At 45.1% G+C, this 17,464-nt stretch overlaps 1 protein-coding gene across 1 annotated transcript in view; it reads right to left on the bottom strand.

Annotated features, from left to right (window-relative positions):
• Window positions 1–11,650: 11,650 nt before the first annotated feature.
• LOC104841468 (serine/threonine-protein kinase PDIK1L-like) overlaps window positions 11,651–17,464 on the bottom strand; it is a 5,955-nt gene continuing 141 nt past the window's right edge. The window contains exons 2-5 of the mRNA XM_010583165.1: window positions 16,831–16,835; window positions 15,316–15,942; window positions 14,034–14,250; window positions 11,651–12,035 (exon numbers count right to left, since the gene is read on the bottom strand). Of these exons, the coding sequence (XP_010581467.1) occupies window positions 11,800–12,035; window positions 14,034–14,250; window positions 15,316–15,861 (999 nt within the window). The 5' untranslated portion in view covers window positions 15,862–15,942; window positions 16,831–16,835 and the 3' untranslated portion in view covers window positions 11,651–11,799. The remainder of the gene's footprint in view (window positions 12,036–14,033; window positions 14,251–15,315; window positions 15,943–16,830; window positions 16,836–17,464) is intronic.

The raw sequence follows: 17,464 nt of genomic DNA on the forward strand, positions 1-17,464 counted from the left end.
ACAAAGTCAAGAAAACACAATTTGCCTGTAAAACCCCAACCAGACCAAGGGCTGTGGCCGATCCCACACCTGTGGAAATGAAACCTGGGACTGGGAAAGCCCCAAATTTCTTTGCTCCAGATTGAAATGGTGCCAAGGGAGGATTCAGGCCACTGCTGTGGAGCAGCTGCTTGTGCTGTGTCCTCCCCACTAAGTAACCCATCGCAGCCTCGGTCAGGCAAACAGGTTTTGAGGCCAATGCTTTGAAGCAAGAGAGCACCAGCAAGGGTCAATAAGCAAGCAGGCATGAAGAACACAAGTCATTAATGGAAGCTGCTTTCTCCTTTCATGGGCGAACAGTGGTGAGCAGCTTAAAATACTTTGAAGAAGGAGAAGATAAAAGGAGAAGAAAAAGGTGAGTCTTGCTCATTTCTGCATTAATTTTAGCCTGTTGCATTTTTCCTGCTCTAACTTTTTGGTAGGCTAAAGCTCTCTGGCTGCCTGCAATGGGACATGGCCAAGATGTGGCACAAGGGTACCAGGTGGTGGGGAGCTCAGGTGCAGCTCAAGCAGTAAGAACCTGCTCAGGGCAGGAGCACCAGGGCTCATGCCATGATTTCATTGCTGTTGTGCTTTCTGACGTGAAAAGAAGCTCTGCCAGCTTCAATATTTCTCTCGCTTCTATTTATATGCCTTTTCCTGATTGCTTTAAAATTATCTTCTGCCCCTGCCTTAGTAGTGCTGGAGCGATTAGTAAAGTGCCTGCTAAGCGCACCTCTCGCTGTAAGCTCAAGGGCTGCAGAACAGGTTTTTGCTTCCCCACAGCCATGGGAAGAAGCCCATCTTTGCCCAGGTGAGCTGCTGGGAGAAGAACCCTGCTGAGGATGTGGGACTGCCTCCATCTGCTGCTGCTTGGACCCTGGGGAGCTGTTACCTCCTGCTTTCTGGTGGAGTGCAGCATCAGACCAGCAGTTGGTAGCTACAGGAGGGATCAAAGCTGCTGACCTGGGTCATGCAGGCATCCAGGTGCATCCACCCAGCACAGGCTCTGCCTGTGAAGAAAGCAAAGTCCAGGTAAAGAGTACCCTGAGCCCATTGCCAAGGCATGCTGTTGCTCCCAGCTTTTGCCCCGGCTGCAAGCAATCTCTAAATTAGGGGCATGGAGACAGGTAGGGACATGAGGAAACAGCCTCAAGTTGCGCCAGGGGAGGTTTAGATTAGACATTAGGAAAAACTTTGTCACGGAAAGGGTTGTCAAGCACTGGAACAGGCTGCCCAGGGAAGTGGTGGAGTCACCATCCCTGGGGGTATTTAAAAGACGTGTAGACGTGGTGCTTAGGGACATGGTTTAGTGGTGGACTTGGCAGTGCTAGGTTAATGGTTGGACTCGATTTTAAAGGTCTTTTCCAACCTAACTGATTCTATGCCTATGTTTTTTAGGCACCTCTGGGCCCCTCTGTCCTCTTTGCTTCAGTGCTCAGCCTAGCTTGGAGGACCCGATAGCCCTGCAGCAAAAAAAACCCAAAACAAAAACAGATTCGCCACAGCACCTGCACAACCCCCTGTCCCGTATCCCCAATAAAAACGCACCCACGGATACCTCCAGCTGGTTGCTTTGCCGACCACAGCTGCCTGTTGGTCATCCCGGTGCAACATGTGTCCTCGCTGCCTGTAGCTTTGCAGGCAGAAGCGGTTCCTGCCCCTTGAAGCTACATGAGTGAATGCATGACCCAGATCAGGCAAGATGAACTAGGTGAATACAGTGATTCAACAACCTCTTGAGGCACAAAAAAAGAACCTGTTGCTGGGAGCCACGGGATCTGATGCTCCGGTGGCTTTTGGCAGAGCGCAGCGCTGAATGACTCTGGACAGGTAGGAGAGCTGGCTCCAGGAGAAGGATGTCTGACCACAGCCTAACAGCAGCAGGGAGCTGGAAATTTAAGAGCAGCTGGGAGATGATACTTCAAAAACTTGAGGTGTTCAAGCCTAAGATGGTCAAGGTGAAACATCACTGTTACAGGAGCTGAGCCATAAAACAAGACGATACCAACACCGAGATAAACATTGTAAAGCAGGGTATGAGTGGCTCAGCTGCTCTGCTGTTATTAATGTTAAGGGCAATTTTTACATCCAATAGGCCCTTCTACATTCGAAAGGAGTGAATTTAGCAGAACAGATGCTGCTCAGTTTGGGGAAAATAAAAGAGTATCTGTTTACAGATCCTGTTCGGCACATCCTGCATCCAGCTGCAAACTCTAAGCCACGGTTAGCTCTGTTGCTTCCCGAGACCCCAGCAGCTCTATTCATTACAAAAAAAGAGTGAACTGGGGAAAAAAACCAAAGAGAAATAGGGGAAAGGGGAAAAAGAAAAAAAAAAAGCACATAACCCAGAAATACCTAACAACACTGGGCAGCCTCTCCAGTGAGGCTGGGTGTTACCAGCAGCACAAGGTGGCAGGGATCTGACCTGCTCTCAAGGATCGATCCCCTTCTGCCAGCTTGGATTTTGTTTTTCTTCTTCGCTCACATCCTTCGTGAGGCAGCAGCAGGGGCTGCCTCCTGCCTTCAGTGCAATAAGCAGTCACGTCAGGGGCTCAGGGAATCTGTGGCGAATCTGTAAGAAAAGGAGAAAATTAAATCAAGAGAAGCAGGAGCCAGAAAGGACCCCGATTTTAAAAAATACAGCGGTCACGATCCGGCTGTGCTCATCAGCCTTGTTTAATAAGAATGAAGAGTCGGAGGTTTGGAAAAACAAAGTCGAGGTAAAACAGCACCGCTCAGACCTTGGGTAAACAGCAGCACGAAAATCTTTGAGCTCATCTCAAGTCCTTTTCCAAATGGGAAAGAAGTGGTTTGGCATCGATTTATCGACATTGCTGCCTGCTTCCCCTTTTGTCCCTTCCCCATCTCAGCCGGCTGGCACAGGGGTGCGGATGGCTCTGCGGGATTTCATGCCCAAAGTCCCCTGCCAAAGGCCACCAGCCCCTGCACTTTGGTGGTTTTAAACTCTTGCAGTAACACACTTGGCTTTATATTTTTTTCTTCCCTCTTTCAGTTTGTTTACAATTGTGGGAAAAAGCCAAATGTAGTGGGTTTAGCATCAATCTTTCCTGTATGCAAAAGGCTGAGACTCCTCAGTCACAAACTGACAGCTAAATTCATTCAGCACATGTTTTCAGCTGAAGTTGGTGCTGGTTTAAGGGAAAAGGGTAAAACAAAAAAATAAAACTTTGAAGTCAATGTGTACAAATTCCTTTGTAGATGCCTGTTTTCATTGATGCTTCCTCCCAGAATCTGTACAGATCTAGTTTTTGTCCAAATCCAGCTGATACCATGATGAAAATTAAATAAAAGCTTTGTTCTGGCTATGTCTACCTGCATCATAAGTACCCAGTGATGGTTCTTGGCTGCTAGATCTAGGTCCAAGCCTTAATATACACCATATAAGCTTTCCCTACACATATTTTCATCCTGGGAAGGACTCAATGCATCGCACAGCCCTTTGAGCTCCCTTCCCAGGAAGCCAGTGGTGAAACACAAGCTCAGTACGCTGCTCCTGGGACACATCCTCATGTAGGAGCATCCTTAGGAGACCCTTCCCTCTCCTCCGCCACCGGGATTTCAAACTCCTGCATCATTGTGTGTATCAGGGCAGTTCTAGAAATTTGTTTCCCGTTAGTATAGTTTCTTTAAGTAAACCTTGATGCCTTTATTTTGCTTGGGAGCCAACTCTCCTAGAAAGTTTTAGGGGAGATGGAGGTAGCAGAGCAATGAAACCAGGGTCCTGATCCTGGCACAGGGCATGTGGGTGTCCACGTCACTTGCTCTGGGGCTGGGACCCACGTCACAGCTCACCGCAGTTTGCAAGACATCCACAAAGCCACTTTCTCAAAAACTTAAACCTCAAAGTTGCTGGGGAAGCTGCAAGAAGGCAGGATGGTGGCTTCCACCTTCCCTCTTGCCCGTCTTCCTGGGAAACCCGGCTGCTTCGCGCTCCAGGCTATTCTGCAAACTGCCCTTTGGATAGGGAGCAAGCACAAGGCTGTGCCGAGCAGGAGCACTGCGAGGAAGTGTGAATAACACCAGTAGACTGCGCATTGTTTCCATTTAAAAACAATTTAATCTAAATTCTCTGATCTGCAGCTCTTTGAGAATAAAGGAAAGCTAAGTAAGTTTAAAAGGGAGCAATCCACTGCTTCCAACTTCAAAAAGCCTCAGCAAAATCAATTAAGAGCATACGAAGAATCTTAAAAGAACAACGGGGACTGACAGATCGAACCACACGAGCTCATTACCTTTTCAAATCCTCTCTCTCTATGATGTTCCTGCGCAATGTCAGCCATGGCACGTAGGTGTCTTTACATTTTGCCCGCCAGAGTACCTGGATCATGCTTTGCAAACAGAATGCAAATCCAGTGTTAGTGGTTTATGCACTGCAGAACCAGCCTCCTTTGATGGGGGAGGCAGCAGCTATTTAATGGAACAAATGAACAACACGTTCAAAGTTTAGGATGAGAGAGGAACAAGGAATGTGAACTGAGTGCTCCAGTTTTAATTAGGAAATAGTCTGTATCCATCTCTGATGGATTAAGCTGCAGGTTTCCCCATTTTCTTTATTTTTGCAAAAAAATTTCTCTAGATTCAGTCAGTCCACGAGTGACGCCAGTTCACTTCTGCACCTACACAAGCCAATAATTTTGTTCTTACCTCTCCAGCCGTGAAGAAATCACATTCTTCCTCTGAACCCTTTGCAAAGGGAACGTTTCTAGCTGACGACCCAGGATCACCGATGCCACGGCCTGCAGCTTTTGCTGAAGCCGGCCACTGCACCTCTGGTCCCTCCTCCTTCCCAAGCCTCGAGAACAGGTCGGCAAATCTGCTTTCCTTATCTCCTCCTGAGCCCCTGCGGAGATGAGACACTTAATCCAACCAGCTCCTGTGTCCCCCCTTGGAGTGATCTACACCTCCAGCCACCCCAGCTGCATGTTGGTTGCCTGCAGATAACTGCTCAGTGACAGGCGTCCACAGTGCCTTCATTAGTCTTTGTGATTAACAGACCTGTGAATTTATTTAGTTCCAAAAAATGCTTCCCAGCAGCTGTAAGACTACCAGCTACGATGATGTATTTAACAGACATAGCAAAAAAGACCTTTGCTGTCTGGTGAGATGTGTTGGGATTTATGATTAATGGAGGATTCTGCTAATGAGTGATTTGGAGGCAATGCTTAATTTTAGAGAAAAATAGAATAGTATTGACTGACTTGATCCTGAGTGGGGACAGTAGCAAGTATTTAATTTTCCCCTGGATCAATTCAGCCTCTAGCTATCTTGCATCTCTGTGAGTGATGTTATTTGTCCCATTGCAAAGAATTAACTAGTCTGAAGCATCCGTAATCCAAAGCAATCAATTTAACTGCCTGCCTCGATGGACAACTCCAGCATTTAGAGAGGCTGTTCTAACAAACCGCTCCAATGCACATGAGGCTCATTGCAGGGGAGAGAATAAAAATGGAGAACTTAACTTACACATTTTTCCCCACCAAAGCAGAACAAAGCTTCGCCTTCACTATCTGTTCACTTGAAATACAAAGCTGAATCACAGATCCACATTCCTCTCTGTTCTTTTCTCTTTTCTTCAAGAGGGATGACCATAGATTAAAAAAAAAGGAGTGGTACATCCTTAGTCATCACTGCTTGTGCTCTGACCTAGGGAAAAATCGTGTCAAAGCCCAGCGAGCCGGGCGCTGAGCGGAGGCACCCGCTTGCAGCCCTGTCACCCCGTGATACACTCAAAAGCACTGTTCTTTTCCTAAAACATGAAGTCACATAAGCAGCTATTGCTGGCAAATACCTTCCTCCAGTTGCCAGAGCAGCAGTTTTCACCAAGACTCAGGTACTTCACCACAACAGGAGTGATGGGCAGCAATATTTTGGGTTCAGCGCTTTACGGTGAGAAAGGACAGCAGCATCGCCATCTCCCCCAGGAGCTGGAAGTAAAACTGTCCACAAACAAGGCACGACAGAGAGAGCAGCTCAACAACAGTTTAGGAGCTCCCTGAACCAAAGGTTGCTTGAAACCACTGCTCAGTAACCACTTGTAGATATATCTTCCACAAATCAGTGTGATTTAAGCCCTCTGACACTTCTGCTATCACCGGGGAGTTTAGCAATTCAGCTACATGTTGCACGAAACCTGCGCATCCCCTGGCACCCCCTTAGTTCTCATAGCACGAGGCGGGAGCTTCCATTCAATAAAGAGGAGTTCATTTTCTCCGTAACATACATAGTTTAACAAACTTCCCATCCCCCATTCCCAAACTGTAGGTCTTTGACAAACTTCTTTGTATTTTTCTTTTTCTCCACTCAGCTATATTATTATTAATGAGCTGCATACAGCTTTTGAAACAGGAGAATACCGTGGATTCATGCACTTTTCCATTTTGTTCTGTTCCTTTCCTGGCTACAGACATTACATTTACCCTTTAGATCACTTTTTAATATCAAGCTTGTTTTCAGAGAGCTACACGCAGCAGCTCCAGGATTCTCTCCCCCCCAACCCTTCCCTAAGAAGTAGTCACTTAAATTAGAGGCTGTCATCGCATATGTTCATTTACCAATTCACTAGGTATTAGACTTACTAACTTGTGGTACCTTAAAAAAAAAAAAGTCACATGTGATTCTAAAGAGATGCTCAGTATTACCACACTTTATAATGCATTAGTAAAAAACCACAGCATTTTATTAATTTATAAAGTACAGAGTTTCAAGTGATTAAAGCATACGTACAGACTAGCTAAAAATATCTAGCAGCTGTGAGGATACTCGCCTAGCATGGCAAAACAAGGAAGAAAATGAGTAAACCAGCCATTCTTGTGCCCTGCAATTTTCTCACATGTCGCGAGGGTGTGCAAACCTATCTGTATCCTAGAAAAATGGACTGGTCTCAACTCAAAACAGCCCTGGAAGACCACCAGCATGCTCTGAGGAGAGGTGGCAGAGAGCAGACAATAGAGCAGCAGCAACTACAGGGTTAGGAAGAGAAGGCTGAAGAAACCTTACTTCAGAATAGCAGCTCTGCAAAGCAGAAGAGTACTTGTAACTGAAAGCTGCAGAAAGGAAAACCCAGCGTACAGTCCTAAGTTACAATTCCCCAGAACAGGGCAAGTTAGAAATCAAGGCAACAATTAGAATTAGGTAAGACCGTGCTGTACTGCGTGTATAGATCTGCAATCAAAGCCAGACCCATCTCTCACCAGAAGACAGAAGTGCTCTCCAGAACAGGGTGACTGTGGCTCTTAATAACAACAGATCCAGACCCCTATTTTCACCATAACATCTGTCTGCACAGAGGTGTCAAGAGCTGAATGAGCTTCAAAGCAACCGTGTCTATCATTGCTGCACACACTTCATACGCATCAGCAGCGTGTGACTAGGGATTCTCTAAATTCAAAAGTCAAGTTTAATTTAACGATTGGAATTAACTTATTTTTTAAATGTTCCCACAACAGCTCTTTTCAGCAGCCACTCCTATTGGGTAGTCCATTTGTTATCTGTTACGGGGACAGAGGTCCATCAATGCTTGTTTGTGTAGGACAAACATATTTTACAGCCTGGAGGAGCAGGTGAGAAAAATCTTACGATTCCCCATGGAAGGCCAGTGGAGCCTCTGGATAAAGTCATGGCAGGAAGAAAGATCCTCTCCATGAATTTAGCTTGTGACACACTGCTTATAATACAGAATCTTCTATATTGCAGCCACAATCTCAGTAGAGTAGGACAGGGGGAAGAAATATAATCCAACAGAAATATATGTATTTCTGTCCTCTGTGTGGCATAGGTGACGCAGAGGGGCTCAGCATGTTATCTTTCTTTTGGCAGTTTATTCCTTTCCTACAAAAGGAAGCTGTCCCTGAAGGACACTATTTCACCTCTGCACAACAGAAGAGCATAGGAGGAACCTTTGCCAGGAGCTCCCAGCAACTTAAGAAAAGCAAAGATCAGCAGTAGTTTACAGATACATTAAAATATTTTTCAAACAGGGTGCAAATTAGACTCCCCATTTACCTGCCAAGATTCCAGTTCAGTCCTTTTCATTTCCCTTGTAAGAACAGCTGGCACAAGCAGCTAACACAGCAGGAAGCATGATTCCTTAAACTACTTTAAGTGTTAGTGACGCATACGTTCTAATCAAGAGTTGGCATCTTTAACATTCTTTGTATTTATTTTAAGAAAGCATTTTAGTTAATCTAAGCAAGAATATTCAAAAGCTACTGTGAAGAAAATACATTTTTGTTTCTGCTCAAACTTTTCAGAATAGACACTGAACACTTTGCCAGCTCATTCAGCAGACATCACTCAGTTACGTGGCCAAGCAGCACGGAGTGAAGAATTACACAAAAAAAAGCTCCAATTAAGCCTCCTAACGACAACTTCTGTGCCAAGGACAAGTGACATGGCATTATCAGTGAGAAGCCAGGGCTGGAAAGGCAGTCAACATGCAATGGGGCAGAGAAGCCCATCTCCAGATGGTTTCTGCATGTTTCTTTGCCGTCCTTCGAAAAGGCAGTCACAGGACGGCAACAAAAGGAGGCACAAGAGTTGTTTTAAAAAGAGCGAGTTCAGAAACTCCTCTACAACTGTGCCCAGTATGGCCAGGCAGTCAAGGTCACCTCAGCCAAGTTTTCACCTATGCTACTCGTTCCATAAAACCGCAAATATAAAAACACCAAAGGTTTACATAAAAATAAGTTTTTTTGTAGCTCTTCTCTTAAAATTACTGTACAAATAAATAAAGTTATTGTCCATTTAAATATAACCATTCGGGAGAACGGGAAGCCGGCAATGGTCTTCTGATCGATGCACTCATTCCAAAAGCAGGCAGAGTTGTTCACCATCTCCAAGACCTCCAGATCACAGCGGGACATGATACCTGCAAAAGAAAGGTGCCGAAGTTGCAAAATAAAAGACTTTTTGGTGAAAGCACTGGGCCATACCAAAGGTCCCCTGGCCCACTGTTCTGCCTCGGGGACATCCATAGCATGCATACACTTTGGGAAGAGCACAGGGCACATACACAAGCAGGCTTTCCTCAGCAAAAGTCCCAGTTCTGAGCAATGTTTAACTTAAGGACTTCCTGAATCACAAGTTATATCCATATCCTTATCTTTAAATTAATGAAAGAACACTCATTTAGATGTTTTTCATGCTGTTCTGAGGAGATTTAGTGTTTGGCTGCCCTACACTGTCAAGTTCATTGCCCTATGATAACAAAGCATTATGGAAAAAAAAGCATCCCCTGTTTGATTCAAAGTTGCTATTGGAGAATTTCCTCTGAAGTGCCTAGATTTAGCATTGCCAGAAACCCTTTTCAGCTTCTGTGCTACTCCTGATTTTAGATTAGGAAAGCCGGATATGAAATCTGTCTGTTTTCTGGACTGAAGCATCCATGAATTTGTGTTTAAGAGAACCCCATTTTAGAAAGGTGAGCTGGTTTTCATTTCAGTCCACACTAACACAGCAGCTGACAGCATTTTCAACAGCGTGAGACGAGCGCCTCGTGGCGTGGAGCGCTGTACCTCAAGTCATTGCTGCATCAACTCCGATTACATGCCAAAAGCAAGTGTAGGAGGTATTCAGCTAGCTTCCTACCGAACACGGAAGTAAAATAAATGAAGATCGAGACAGACAGGGGTTTTCAGGGATATGTCCTGGCTGTGCTGGCATTTTTCTTCTCAACCTAGTCTGCAAACCTATTTACCATTATGGTTTCATAATGAAAAAGGAAAGTCAACAGTAGTAAGCCTGACACTGTGCTGCTGGAGCCTTTTTTTCTCTTTATCCTTGCAAATTCCTCTCTAGCAGGCTAACCACTTCAGGGCTGGCCTGCCAACTAGTGGTACTGTTGCTATTAGAGTATGCCAGGCCTCCTGTTTCAGGGTGGGAGTCCCCAGAACTGCAGATCCTACCAGAATAATCGAGTAGTTTTCAGCAATAAAACTGATTTTTCTAGATAAAAAGAAGCGTTGGTCTTGTCCGCTAAGATTTCAGTAAAGCATTTGATGTAGTACCAGACAAGAAAGTATTAGATACACAGGAGAAGAATGTGATTAGTAAAAAGGAAGATGTAAGGCAGTTAACCTGTCCCAAGGGAAAACTGAATTGGATAATTTGGAAATGAAGATGCTAGAGTAGAGTTTTATCAAGATTGGCACTGGCAATAGACTTGTTTAATTAATGTTTTCACTAACAGCCTTGGCACAATTAGAAGTGTGCCGATGACACAAAGCTGGAGGTATTACGGTTATAAAAAAGGACGAGAAAATATTCAGGGTCATTCACTGTCTCTTCTAACTGACATGGGTTGAAACTCTGTAATAGAAAACATAAGGTCATGCATCTGTGAACAAAAGTAACTGCTCTAACCCAGAATGTTATTGATTTGAAGCAACTCAAGTCAAAAAAGGCTTTAGGATATGAAGTAATTATGAGAGGATTAACTGATACAGATATGAAAGGAGGGAGATGTGATCCTGGAATACATCAGGAGGAGTATTTCCAGACTAGATAGTAAACGCTAGCACTTTAAAAGGACCTGAAGAGACCCATCTAGGGTAAGCGCAGAAATTATTTGTATATGGAGGAGATGGAGGACCCAACCAACCTCAGACAGGAAGAAATGCTGCTAAGGTTACAATTATTCTCTGTAAAACAGTTCAGAATGGGCAAACACCCGGGAAGGAGAAGAACATTTTAAGCTAAAGGACAAGGCTGTCACAAGATCAAGGGTATTTAAACTGATCAGAAATGCATTTGTGTTGCAAAGGACAATGTCCTTAGCTATAAGGACAGTCAGATGCTCAGTCCCAGTGACAGTATCAGACACAAAAACCTTTATTTCTATGATGCATTTATCAAATAAATTCTAGGATAAGAAGCCCATGACAGCAGGAGACAGGACTTGAAAATCCTGGAAACTCTCTTCCGTATTTTCATTGCTCTACTGAAAGACACAGAATCTGACAGACCATCTTGAACTTTATGTTGGACATTCAAACTTCCATCAAAGCAGATACTAAAGAGGCCATTGAGAACTCACAAGGATTAGGATCAAATTTTTTTTCAAAGTGGGCACATAAAAACAACAGTCTTGCTGCATGACTTGGCAAGACTACCAGACTTCCAGCCCAGCCTTTTCCAAGACATTCAAGGCCTTTACATGTTGAACAGTTCAGGACAGGAAGCTCCTCTATCATCTGGTGCACCCAGCTCTGATGCGCTCTGAGCATTAAGAGTGCTTTAATTAAAAAAATAAAATAAAATAAATCTGTCTTTAATCTGACAGGTACTACCATACCTGAATACCATATTTAAGATGCACACCTCCAAATATACAGTAACTTTGCCCACTTCAGCTTTTACTTAGTTAGCAAATATATTGTAAAAGCAACAAAAAAGCACAGGTAAATGCTGGAGTGATGGTCAAAATCTGCCCTCATTTGTGGGAATAGATAAGGTTTAGGGTAAAGGACAGGCTGGCCCAAATACAGACAGCACAACCAATTCCCTGAACAAACACCGTTAAGGAGGCAAAAGTTTCTTTGTTAGACCTACTTCAGCCAAATTCCTTTTCCCAAATGTTTATCAAAGCCTTTTCTTCTTCTCGTTTGACTGTATCTTTCTATGCTGAATTTTCAGAACTGCTACAGGTCACACTTGATTTAGAGGGCTTTGGCCTGGAGGTCAATAACAGAAAATCCCCTGTAAGCTCAGACTAAATAGGGAGCAGCCTGGCAGAGACACTAACCTGAACGTCCTTCGTCTCTATGAGACAGATCGTTGACGCTTTTTGCCGTAGGAGATTTGCCTGATTCGGACTTCTAGTTGGAAGGCATCCAATCTTTCCTTTGGGTTAAAAGCCAGCATATCGTGCAGGAGCTTGCAGAGATCATCCGGCATGGACTTCTTGTTCTTCAGGGGAATTTGTAGCTTCATGTTGGGATTCTCCAGCAACGCTTCTCCAAGGGGAATAAGCTCCTTGCCTTGGCAGATGTAAGTTCCTGAACACAGATTAGGAAGAGTCGGGTTATACAGGTAGAAGAAAGTCTACACAAAATGCTGTCATGTGCAGTATGGATAGACAATCTGGAAAACAAAACATCTGAAAGATTACTGGAAACATCACTTATTAAGAGGCAACCGCCAAGTCAAATATTGGGAAAGGCTGTTATCAGAAGAGGCTTTTACTTTCAAATAGTAATCAAGGTGTTGCACAAGGCTGTGCCCTTAACCATGCATGGAACAGAGGGAGCAAGTTTAAGCATGGCATGCTCATCAAGCAGTTTTATGGACCATCTGCAGAGAAAATGGGCCACTGAAATGAACATCCTCCACTTTACTCTGTTTTACCCTCCTAGCAGACTCAGAAGCTCCGGAAGAGGGAGGGAGACTGCCTGGCTGCGGTGACTTGAAAGAGTTAAACACAAAACTTATTTGCTCAGTTAGTCAAACAATTTTCAATTAAAATGACAGCATATGCCATTTACCCTTAGCCAACTTCTCCTCAGCGAGATTAAGGAAGGGGAATGTAAATTTGCTCCTGGTAATCTAAATAATTTCACCGCTTGTTGAAAATGATTAACTGGCTTCCAAAACAGACAGTAAACCCAGCTTTGCTCACTCAAGCTGTTCTGCCCCTGCACCAAGCAAAGAATAAATGTTTCAAAGGCAGTGACCTGTCTGTGTGTAAAAAAGGTTGGCCTTGCAAACTCCTTATCTCAAGTTGGCGGGTAGCTATTTTAATGAAATCTGTTCATGCTTTGGTCTCAGCTGCAGCCATTTGCTTGTTTCTGTAGGCAGGAACTAAAACATTTATCAATGTTTGGCATTTTAAAAAGAAATAAATAACAGAATTAGAACTGAGCCTACTTGGAAGATAAAAAAAATAATTAAAGGGGTAGCACAATAGCTTCTCAAAGTTCCTCTGTAGAAATTCCTTCTAAGAATTGAAACATTTAAAAGACAAACAGACAGGTATACTATGATGTCAGAGCCTGGGTAGATGTCTTCAATTATTATGCTAATGTGAATGACTGGCATTCTCTCCTCTCAAGGTGGATTTTCCACTGCAATATACTTTTCTGAAATCTTTTAGTACAAAGTATTTCAAGCGTGCATATATGTGGGGGATTTGGAGGAAGGAGGAGGCGGGGGAGAGAGAGGGAGAGCAGGCCATCAGGAGTCATCCCCAAAAGATCTTTCATCTCTAAACTGTGAGGAAACCTAGCCAGATGGCAGTGAAGCGTATCTAAACATCCTTTCCCAGTTTATTATTTGGCTCCTTGGAACACCCTTTCAGCACTCTGAGTGATCCCATCCCTTGGTTATGCCAAGTCAAGGATACAAGCAAACCCATAAGCCCAATTCCAGAAAGGTTTTGGTTTTTAAGAGCATTAAAAGCATTTCTGAGCAAGTAGAAGTAGACAGATACTAAATCCTCTATCAAGAGCATAGCTGTAAGACAGATGCCTCACCAACAGCTACGAGGGTTTTTTTCTCTTACAATTCTTTAGTGTCAATAAGGGCCAAATCCATTTTTGAAGAGCGTTCCTTAGGGTAAGGAAGGCCTGACAGCAGAGAAGCCAGAAGTGATCTTTCCCTTAACCTTTAAACCCCCTAGAGTCTTTTTGAAAAATCTGGCAGAAGGAATGATCTTCCAAATAAAATAATGATTTGTAAATATAAAAAGCATTCCCTCTGCCTTAGTGATACGTCTTCAAGACTTGGAAACCCTGCATGAGAAGCAACCAAATTAGGAGCAATGCACGCTGAAGAAAAAGAGATTTCTTTGCAGTTCTCTTAGCAAAATCCAACCCCCCCAAAAACCCCAACTTTGGGTTTCTTTGGGTTGCAAGGTGCTTGCAGATCCCTGGAAAAAGCCACATCCAAAGCATACATGCCACAGCATTTCTAACTATGCCTGGGAGAACACCTCTCAGAGAATCCCTACAGGTCCAGAACATCCACTGACGACAGGACAGCACTGATCTGATGCTCACCAAGCAATTCCTTCTCTGTATCCCCATCTCGGAAGGTGATCCTCTCAACCATAGCCCAGAAAATAATCCCAAGGGCAAATATGTCAGCCTTTGCTGTGTAGTGACCTTCCCATACTTCTGGAGCCATGTAGAAATTTGACCCACAAGCAGAGGAGAAGCGATGCTGGTTCACATTCCCTTTCCCCTGACACACCTTGCTGAGGCCAAAATCTGCTACCTGCAATGCATAAGAAGAAAAGCAAAATAACTTATTCACAAACACCAAGTTTACAAGCATGTTTACAAACAGCGGCTCAGTGAATTCCACCCTGAAATCCACCGCAGCATGGCACTGACACTTGTCGGGTGGCAACCCCTGTGAAACAAAGAGCTGATTATTTCCTGTTCGTTGTCCGTTCCCCAACTCCTTTCTTGTTGTTTGCTCCCCTTCCTAAGACAGGCGAAACACGTATCCGAGCGTTATCTTTCTGTGAAGCTCACTCTGATTACATCTAATTAGGCATAAACATATCTTGAACAACATCAATGGGAGAAGCGGCTCTTACTCTTCCACAGTGAGCGCACTGAATCTCTTGCGTTACCATTATTATCCATAGCGATTAAGATGACATTGATTTAAGCATCCCTTGACAGCTCTACAGGTCGAAGTACAAATACCATTATTGATCCAAATGATCAAGTCATGAATTATCTGAATGCACTGACCTATTATTTTATGTCTAACTACGGGAACTCTCGGGATTGAAAGTTCAGGAGCGAGCTGGCTCCCAGCTTTTCCAGCTGTCTGAAAAGCAGCTGTATAGACTTTCAGTCTGGTGCTACGAGAAAGGCAGCTAGCCAGTCTTTACCTCAATCAGGGCACCAACATGAAGCACGAAGACATTCCCCACCTCCCCTGAACACCAATATGTGCTTGAGGCAGCAATATTGGACACACTAGCTGTTGTAACAGGGCAGTGTGTTCTTAGAAGTTTAAGGGCACAGAACATATTGCTTCATCTTTGACTGATCGTGATCTCTCTGATTATCTAGTGTACAGAAGTCAGACAGCCCTGAACTCAACCGGATAAGCAGTGGATGAAGGACGTTACAGAAACACACCATTGTGACCTCTACTTCCTTCCAAAACTCCTAAAAAAAAAAAAAAGCCCACAACTGATATCAGATGTTCTGAGTATGCTTGTTACAAGTATGACAAGACATACCAAAAGCCCATTCCAAAGCACATGATGCTTAAGCAGGCAGATCACATACTTGTTACAGCAAAGTTTTATTCCCTTACCTTTACTACCGGACTTCCACGTCTATGAGAAATCAAAATATTATCAGATTTCAGGTCTCTATGCACTATCTGGTTTCTGTGCAGGAAAGCCACGGCGCTGCTGAGCTGCCGCATGAAGCTGTTGTTGAGCTGAGCATCTGGGCTGCGAGACAGCAGGTATTCGTTCATGTTGCCACCGTCACAAAACTCCATCACAAACCACAGAAAGCAGGCCGATTTGGGATCCATGCACCTCCGCCCTTTCAGGCAGGTTTCAATTAGCAGCAAATGGCTGTCTGATTTCCTGTAACGATGACTAATTGGCTGAAAGACTTGGCCATTCTGCAGGATACACTCCTCCAACTGGATCACATTTTCATGTTGCCTCTGGATGCTCTGCAGGGCCCAGAACTCTTGCAGAGCCAGTTCTACATTTTCAGGCACGTTACAATGCATCCTTTTTACAGCTACTTTGCTTCTAGTTTGATTAACGATGGCCTCATAAACCACCCCATAGCTCCCTCGGCCCACTTCTTGAACGATGCTGTACTTGGCTTCCGTAGCCATCCCTCGCTTTGGCCCAGTGAACGGCAAATCAGAGGAAAATATTTGAACTCATGGCAACCAGTCGTCACCTCCAGTAAAACCCTGGAAGAGAAAGGGATAAAAAGTTTAAAACTCTCCCAAACAAAGCAGCTTACCAACAATCAACAGCAAATACTTCCACCTGGCATAAATTTTAGTGGTATATGCATCAGTATATGATGCAGCTGCATGAGGACTGACAGATAAAATGGGGTTTTAAGAGAAAGCCTATATCCATGGTAACTTTGAGACATTATCAAGTACAATCCTGACTGCACAGTGGGATGCAACCACCTGGGAAGTGACATCGATTTGTCCACAGCAGACAAAGTTTAGCGAGAAAGGAAAAGAACTATGTAGACACGTTTCCTAAGCAGGGCAGGAGGGGGAAGGCAAGACCTCCTGGGTAACAGCTGAACTCACTTTTACCAGAATTGACTTTTAAAGAAATTAAATCAGCCAGAAGTGCCAGTTTGGCACTAAATCTTTCACCCTCGCTTTCCCCCCTCATAAATTTACTTATCCGTCAATGGTTACATCACTTCCCTGTCCTTCCACTACCAATTTTCTACCAGTCCACATCCTGATACTCACCCCCTTTCTCCAGCTCACCCTCTTCCAACCCCTTCATGAGCCTTACACCGCACTTCCCCTCCAGATCCCTGTCACACTCCCAGGCCCCCCACCCCATGTCGTCCTTCACTTCATTGTCTAGTACGGGTTCCCGCTGCAATTCTTGTGGTCCTTCATTCAATTCCCCCTCCACAGCCCTATCCCCCGATAACCCTGCTTCCTTTTCAGTCACTCATTTCACTTCTCCCTGCACCAGTGCTCTTCAGCACCATGCCAAGTTTTGCTCCCTAATAACACATTAATCATTCTCTGCTTTCATGTCCCCCATGTACCTTTCCCAATCCCCTTAACCCTTCCCTCTTCAAACCTCCCCCCTACCCCACCTGCTTCTGCCTTCAGAGCCCCTACTTCCCCCCAAATTCTCCTCCCTTCCCAAACCCTCTGTCCAGCTCTCCCAGCCCAACCCCCCTCTTCCCAGCCCACCACGGCTTCCTTCTCAGTCCCCCTCCCTCCTCCAGCTCCATCCCCCAACCGTGCTCCTTTCCCAAATCTTCCATCTTTTCACCCAGCCCTCCCACCCCATTCCCCACTCTCCAGCCCTCAGCCCCCCACTCCTCTCCAAAGCAGCCCCCACCACAGTCCAAACCCCGACCTCCCCCCAAACCCACTCCCACCCCATGGCATAGCCACACTCTCTCCCCAGCCCCTTCCCCATCTCCCCTCACCTCAGCCCCTTCCACACCTCCACCAGCCCCTCAGGCCCACCTCTTCCCAGCATCTCAGCTAAGACCCCTTGGCTACCTCAGGCCCCTGCCTCACCTCCACCACCCCCTCAGGCCCACCTCTTCCCAGCACCTGGCCTAAGACCCCTTGTCCCACCTCAGGACCCCTGTCCTCTTCCCTTCCAGCCCCTCAGGCCCGGCTCATTCCCGCTTCCACTCGCCTCAGCCCCATCCCAGCCATTTCCTCCCCCCCCCCGCCTTCTCCTCCCCCCCCCCGCCGCCCCCCCCCC

The sequence above is a fragment of the Haliaeetus leucocephalus genome, unplaced genomic scaffold (assembly GCF_000737465.1).
Source record: "Haliaeetus leucocephalus isolate CR32 unplaced genomic scaffold, Haliaeetus_leucocephalus-4.0 Scaffold871, whole genome shotgun sequence".
Lineage (NCBI taxonomy): Eukaryota > Metazoa > Chordata > Aves > Accipitriformes > Accipitridae > Haliaeetus > Haliaeetus leucocephalus.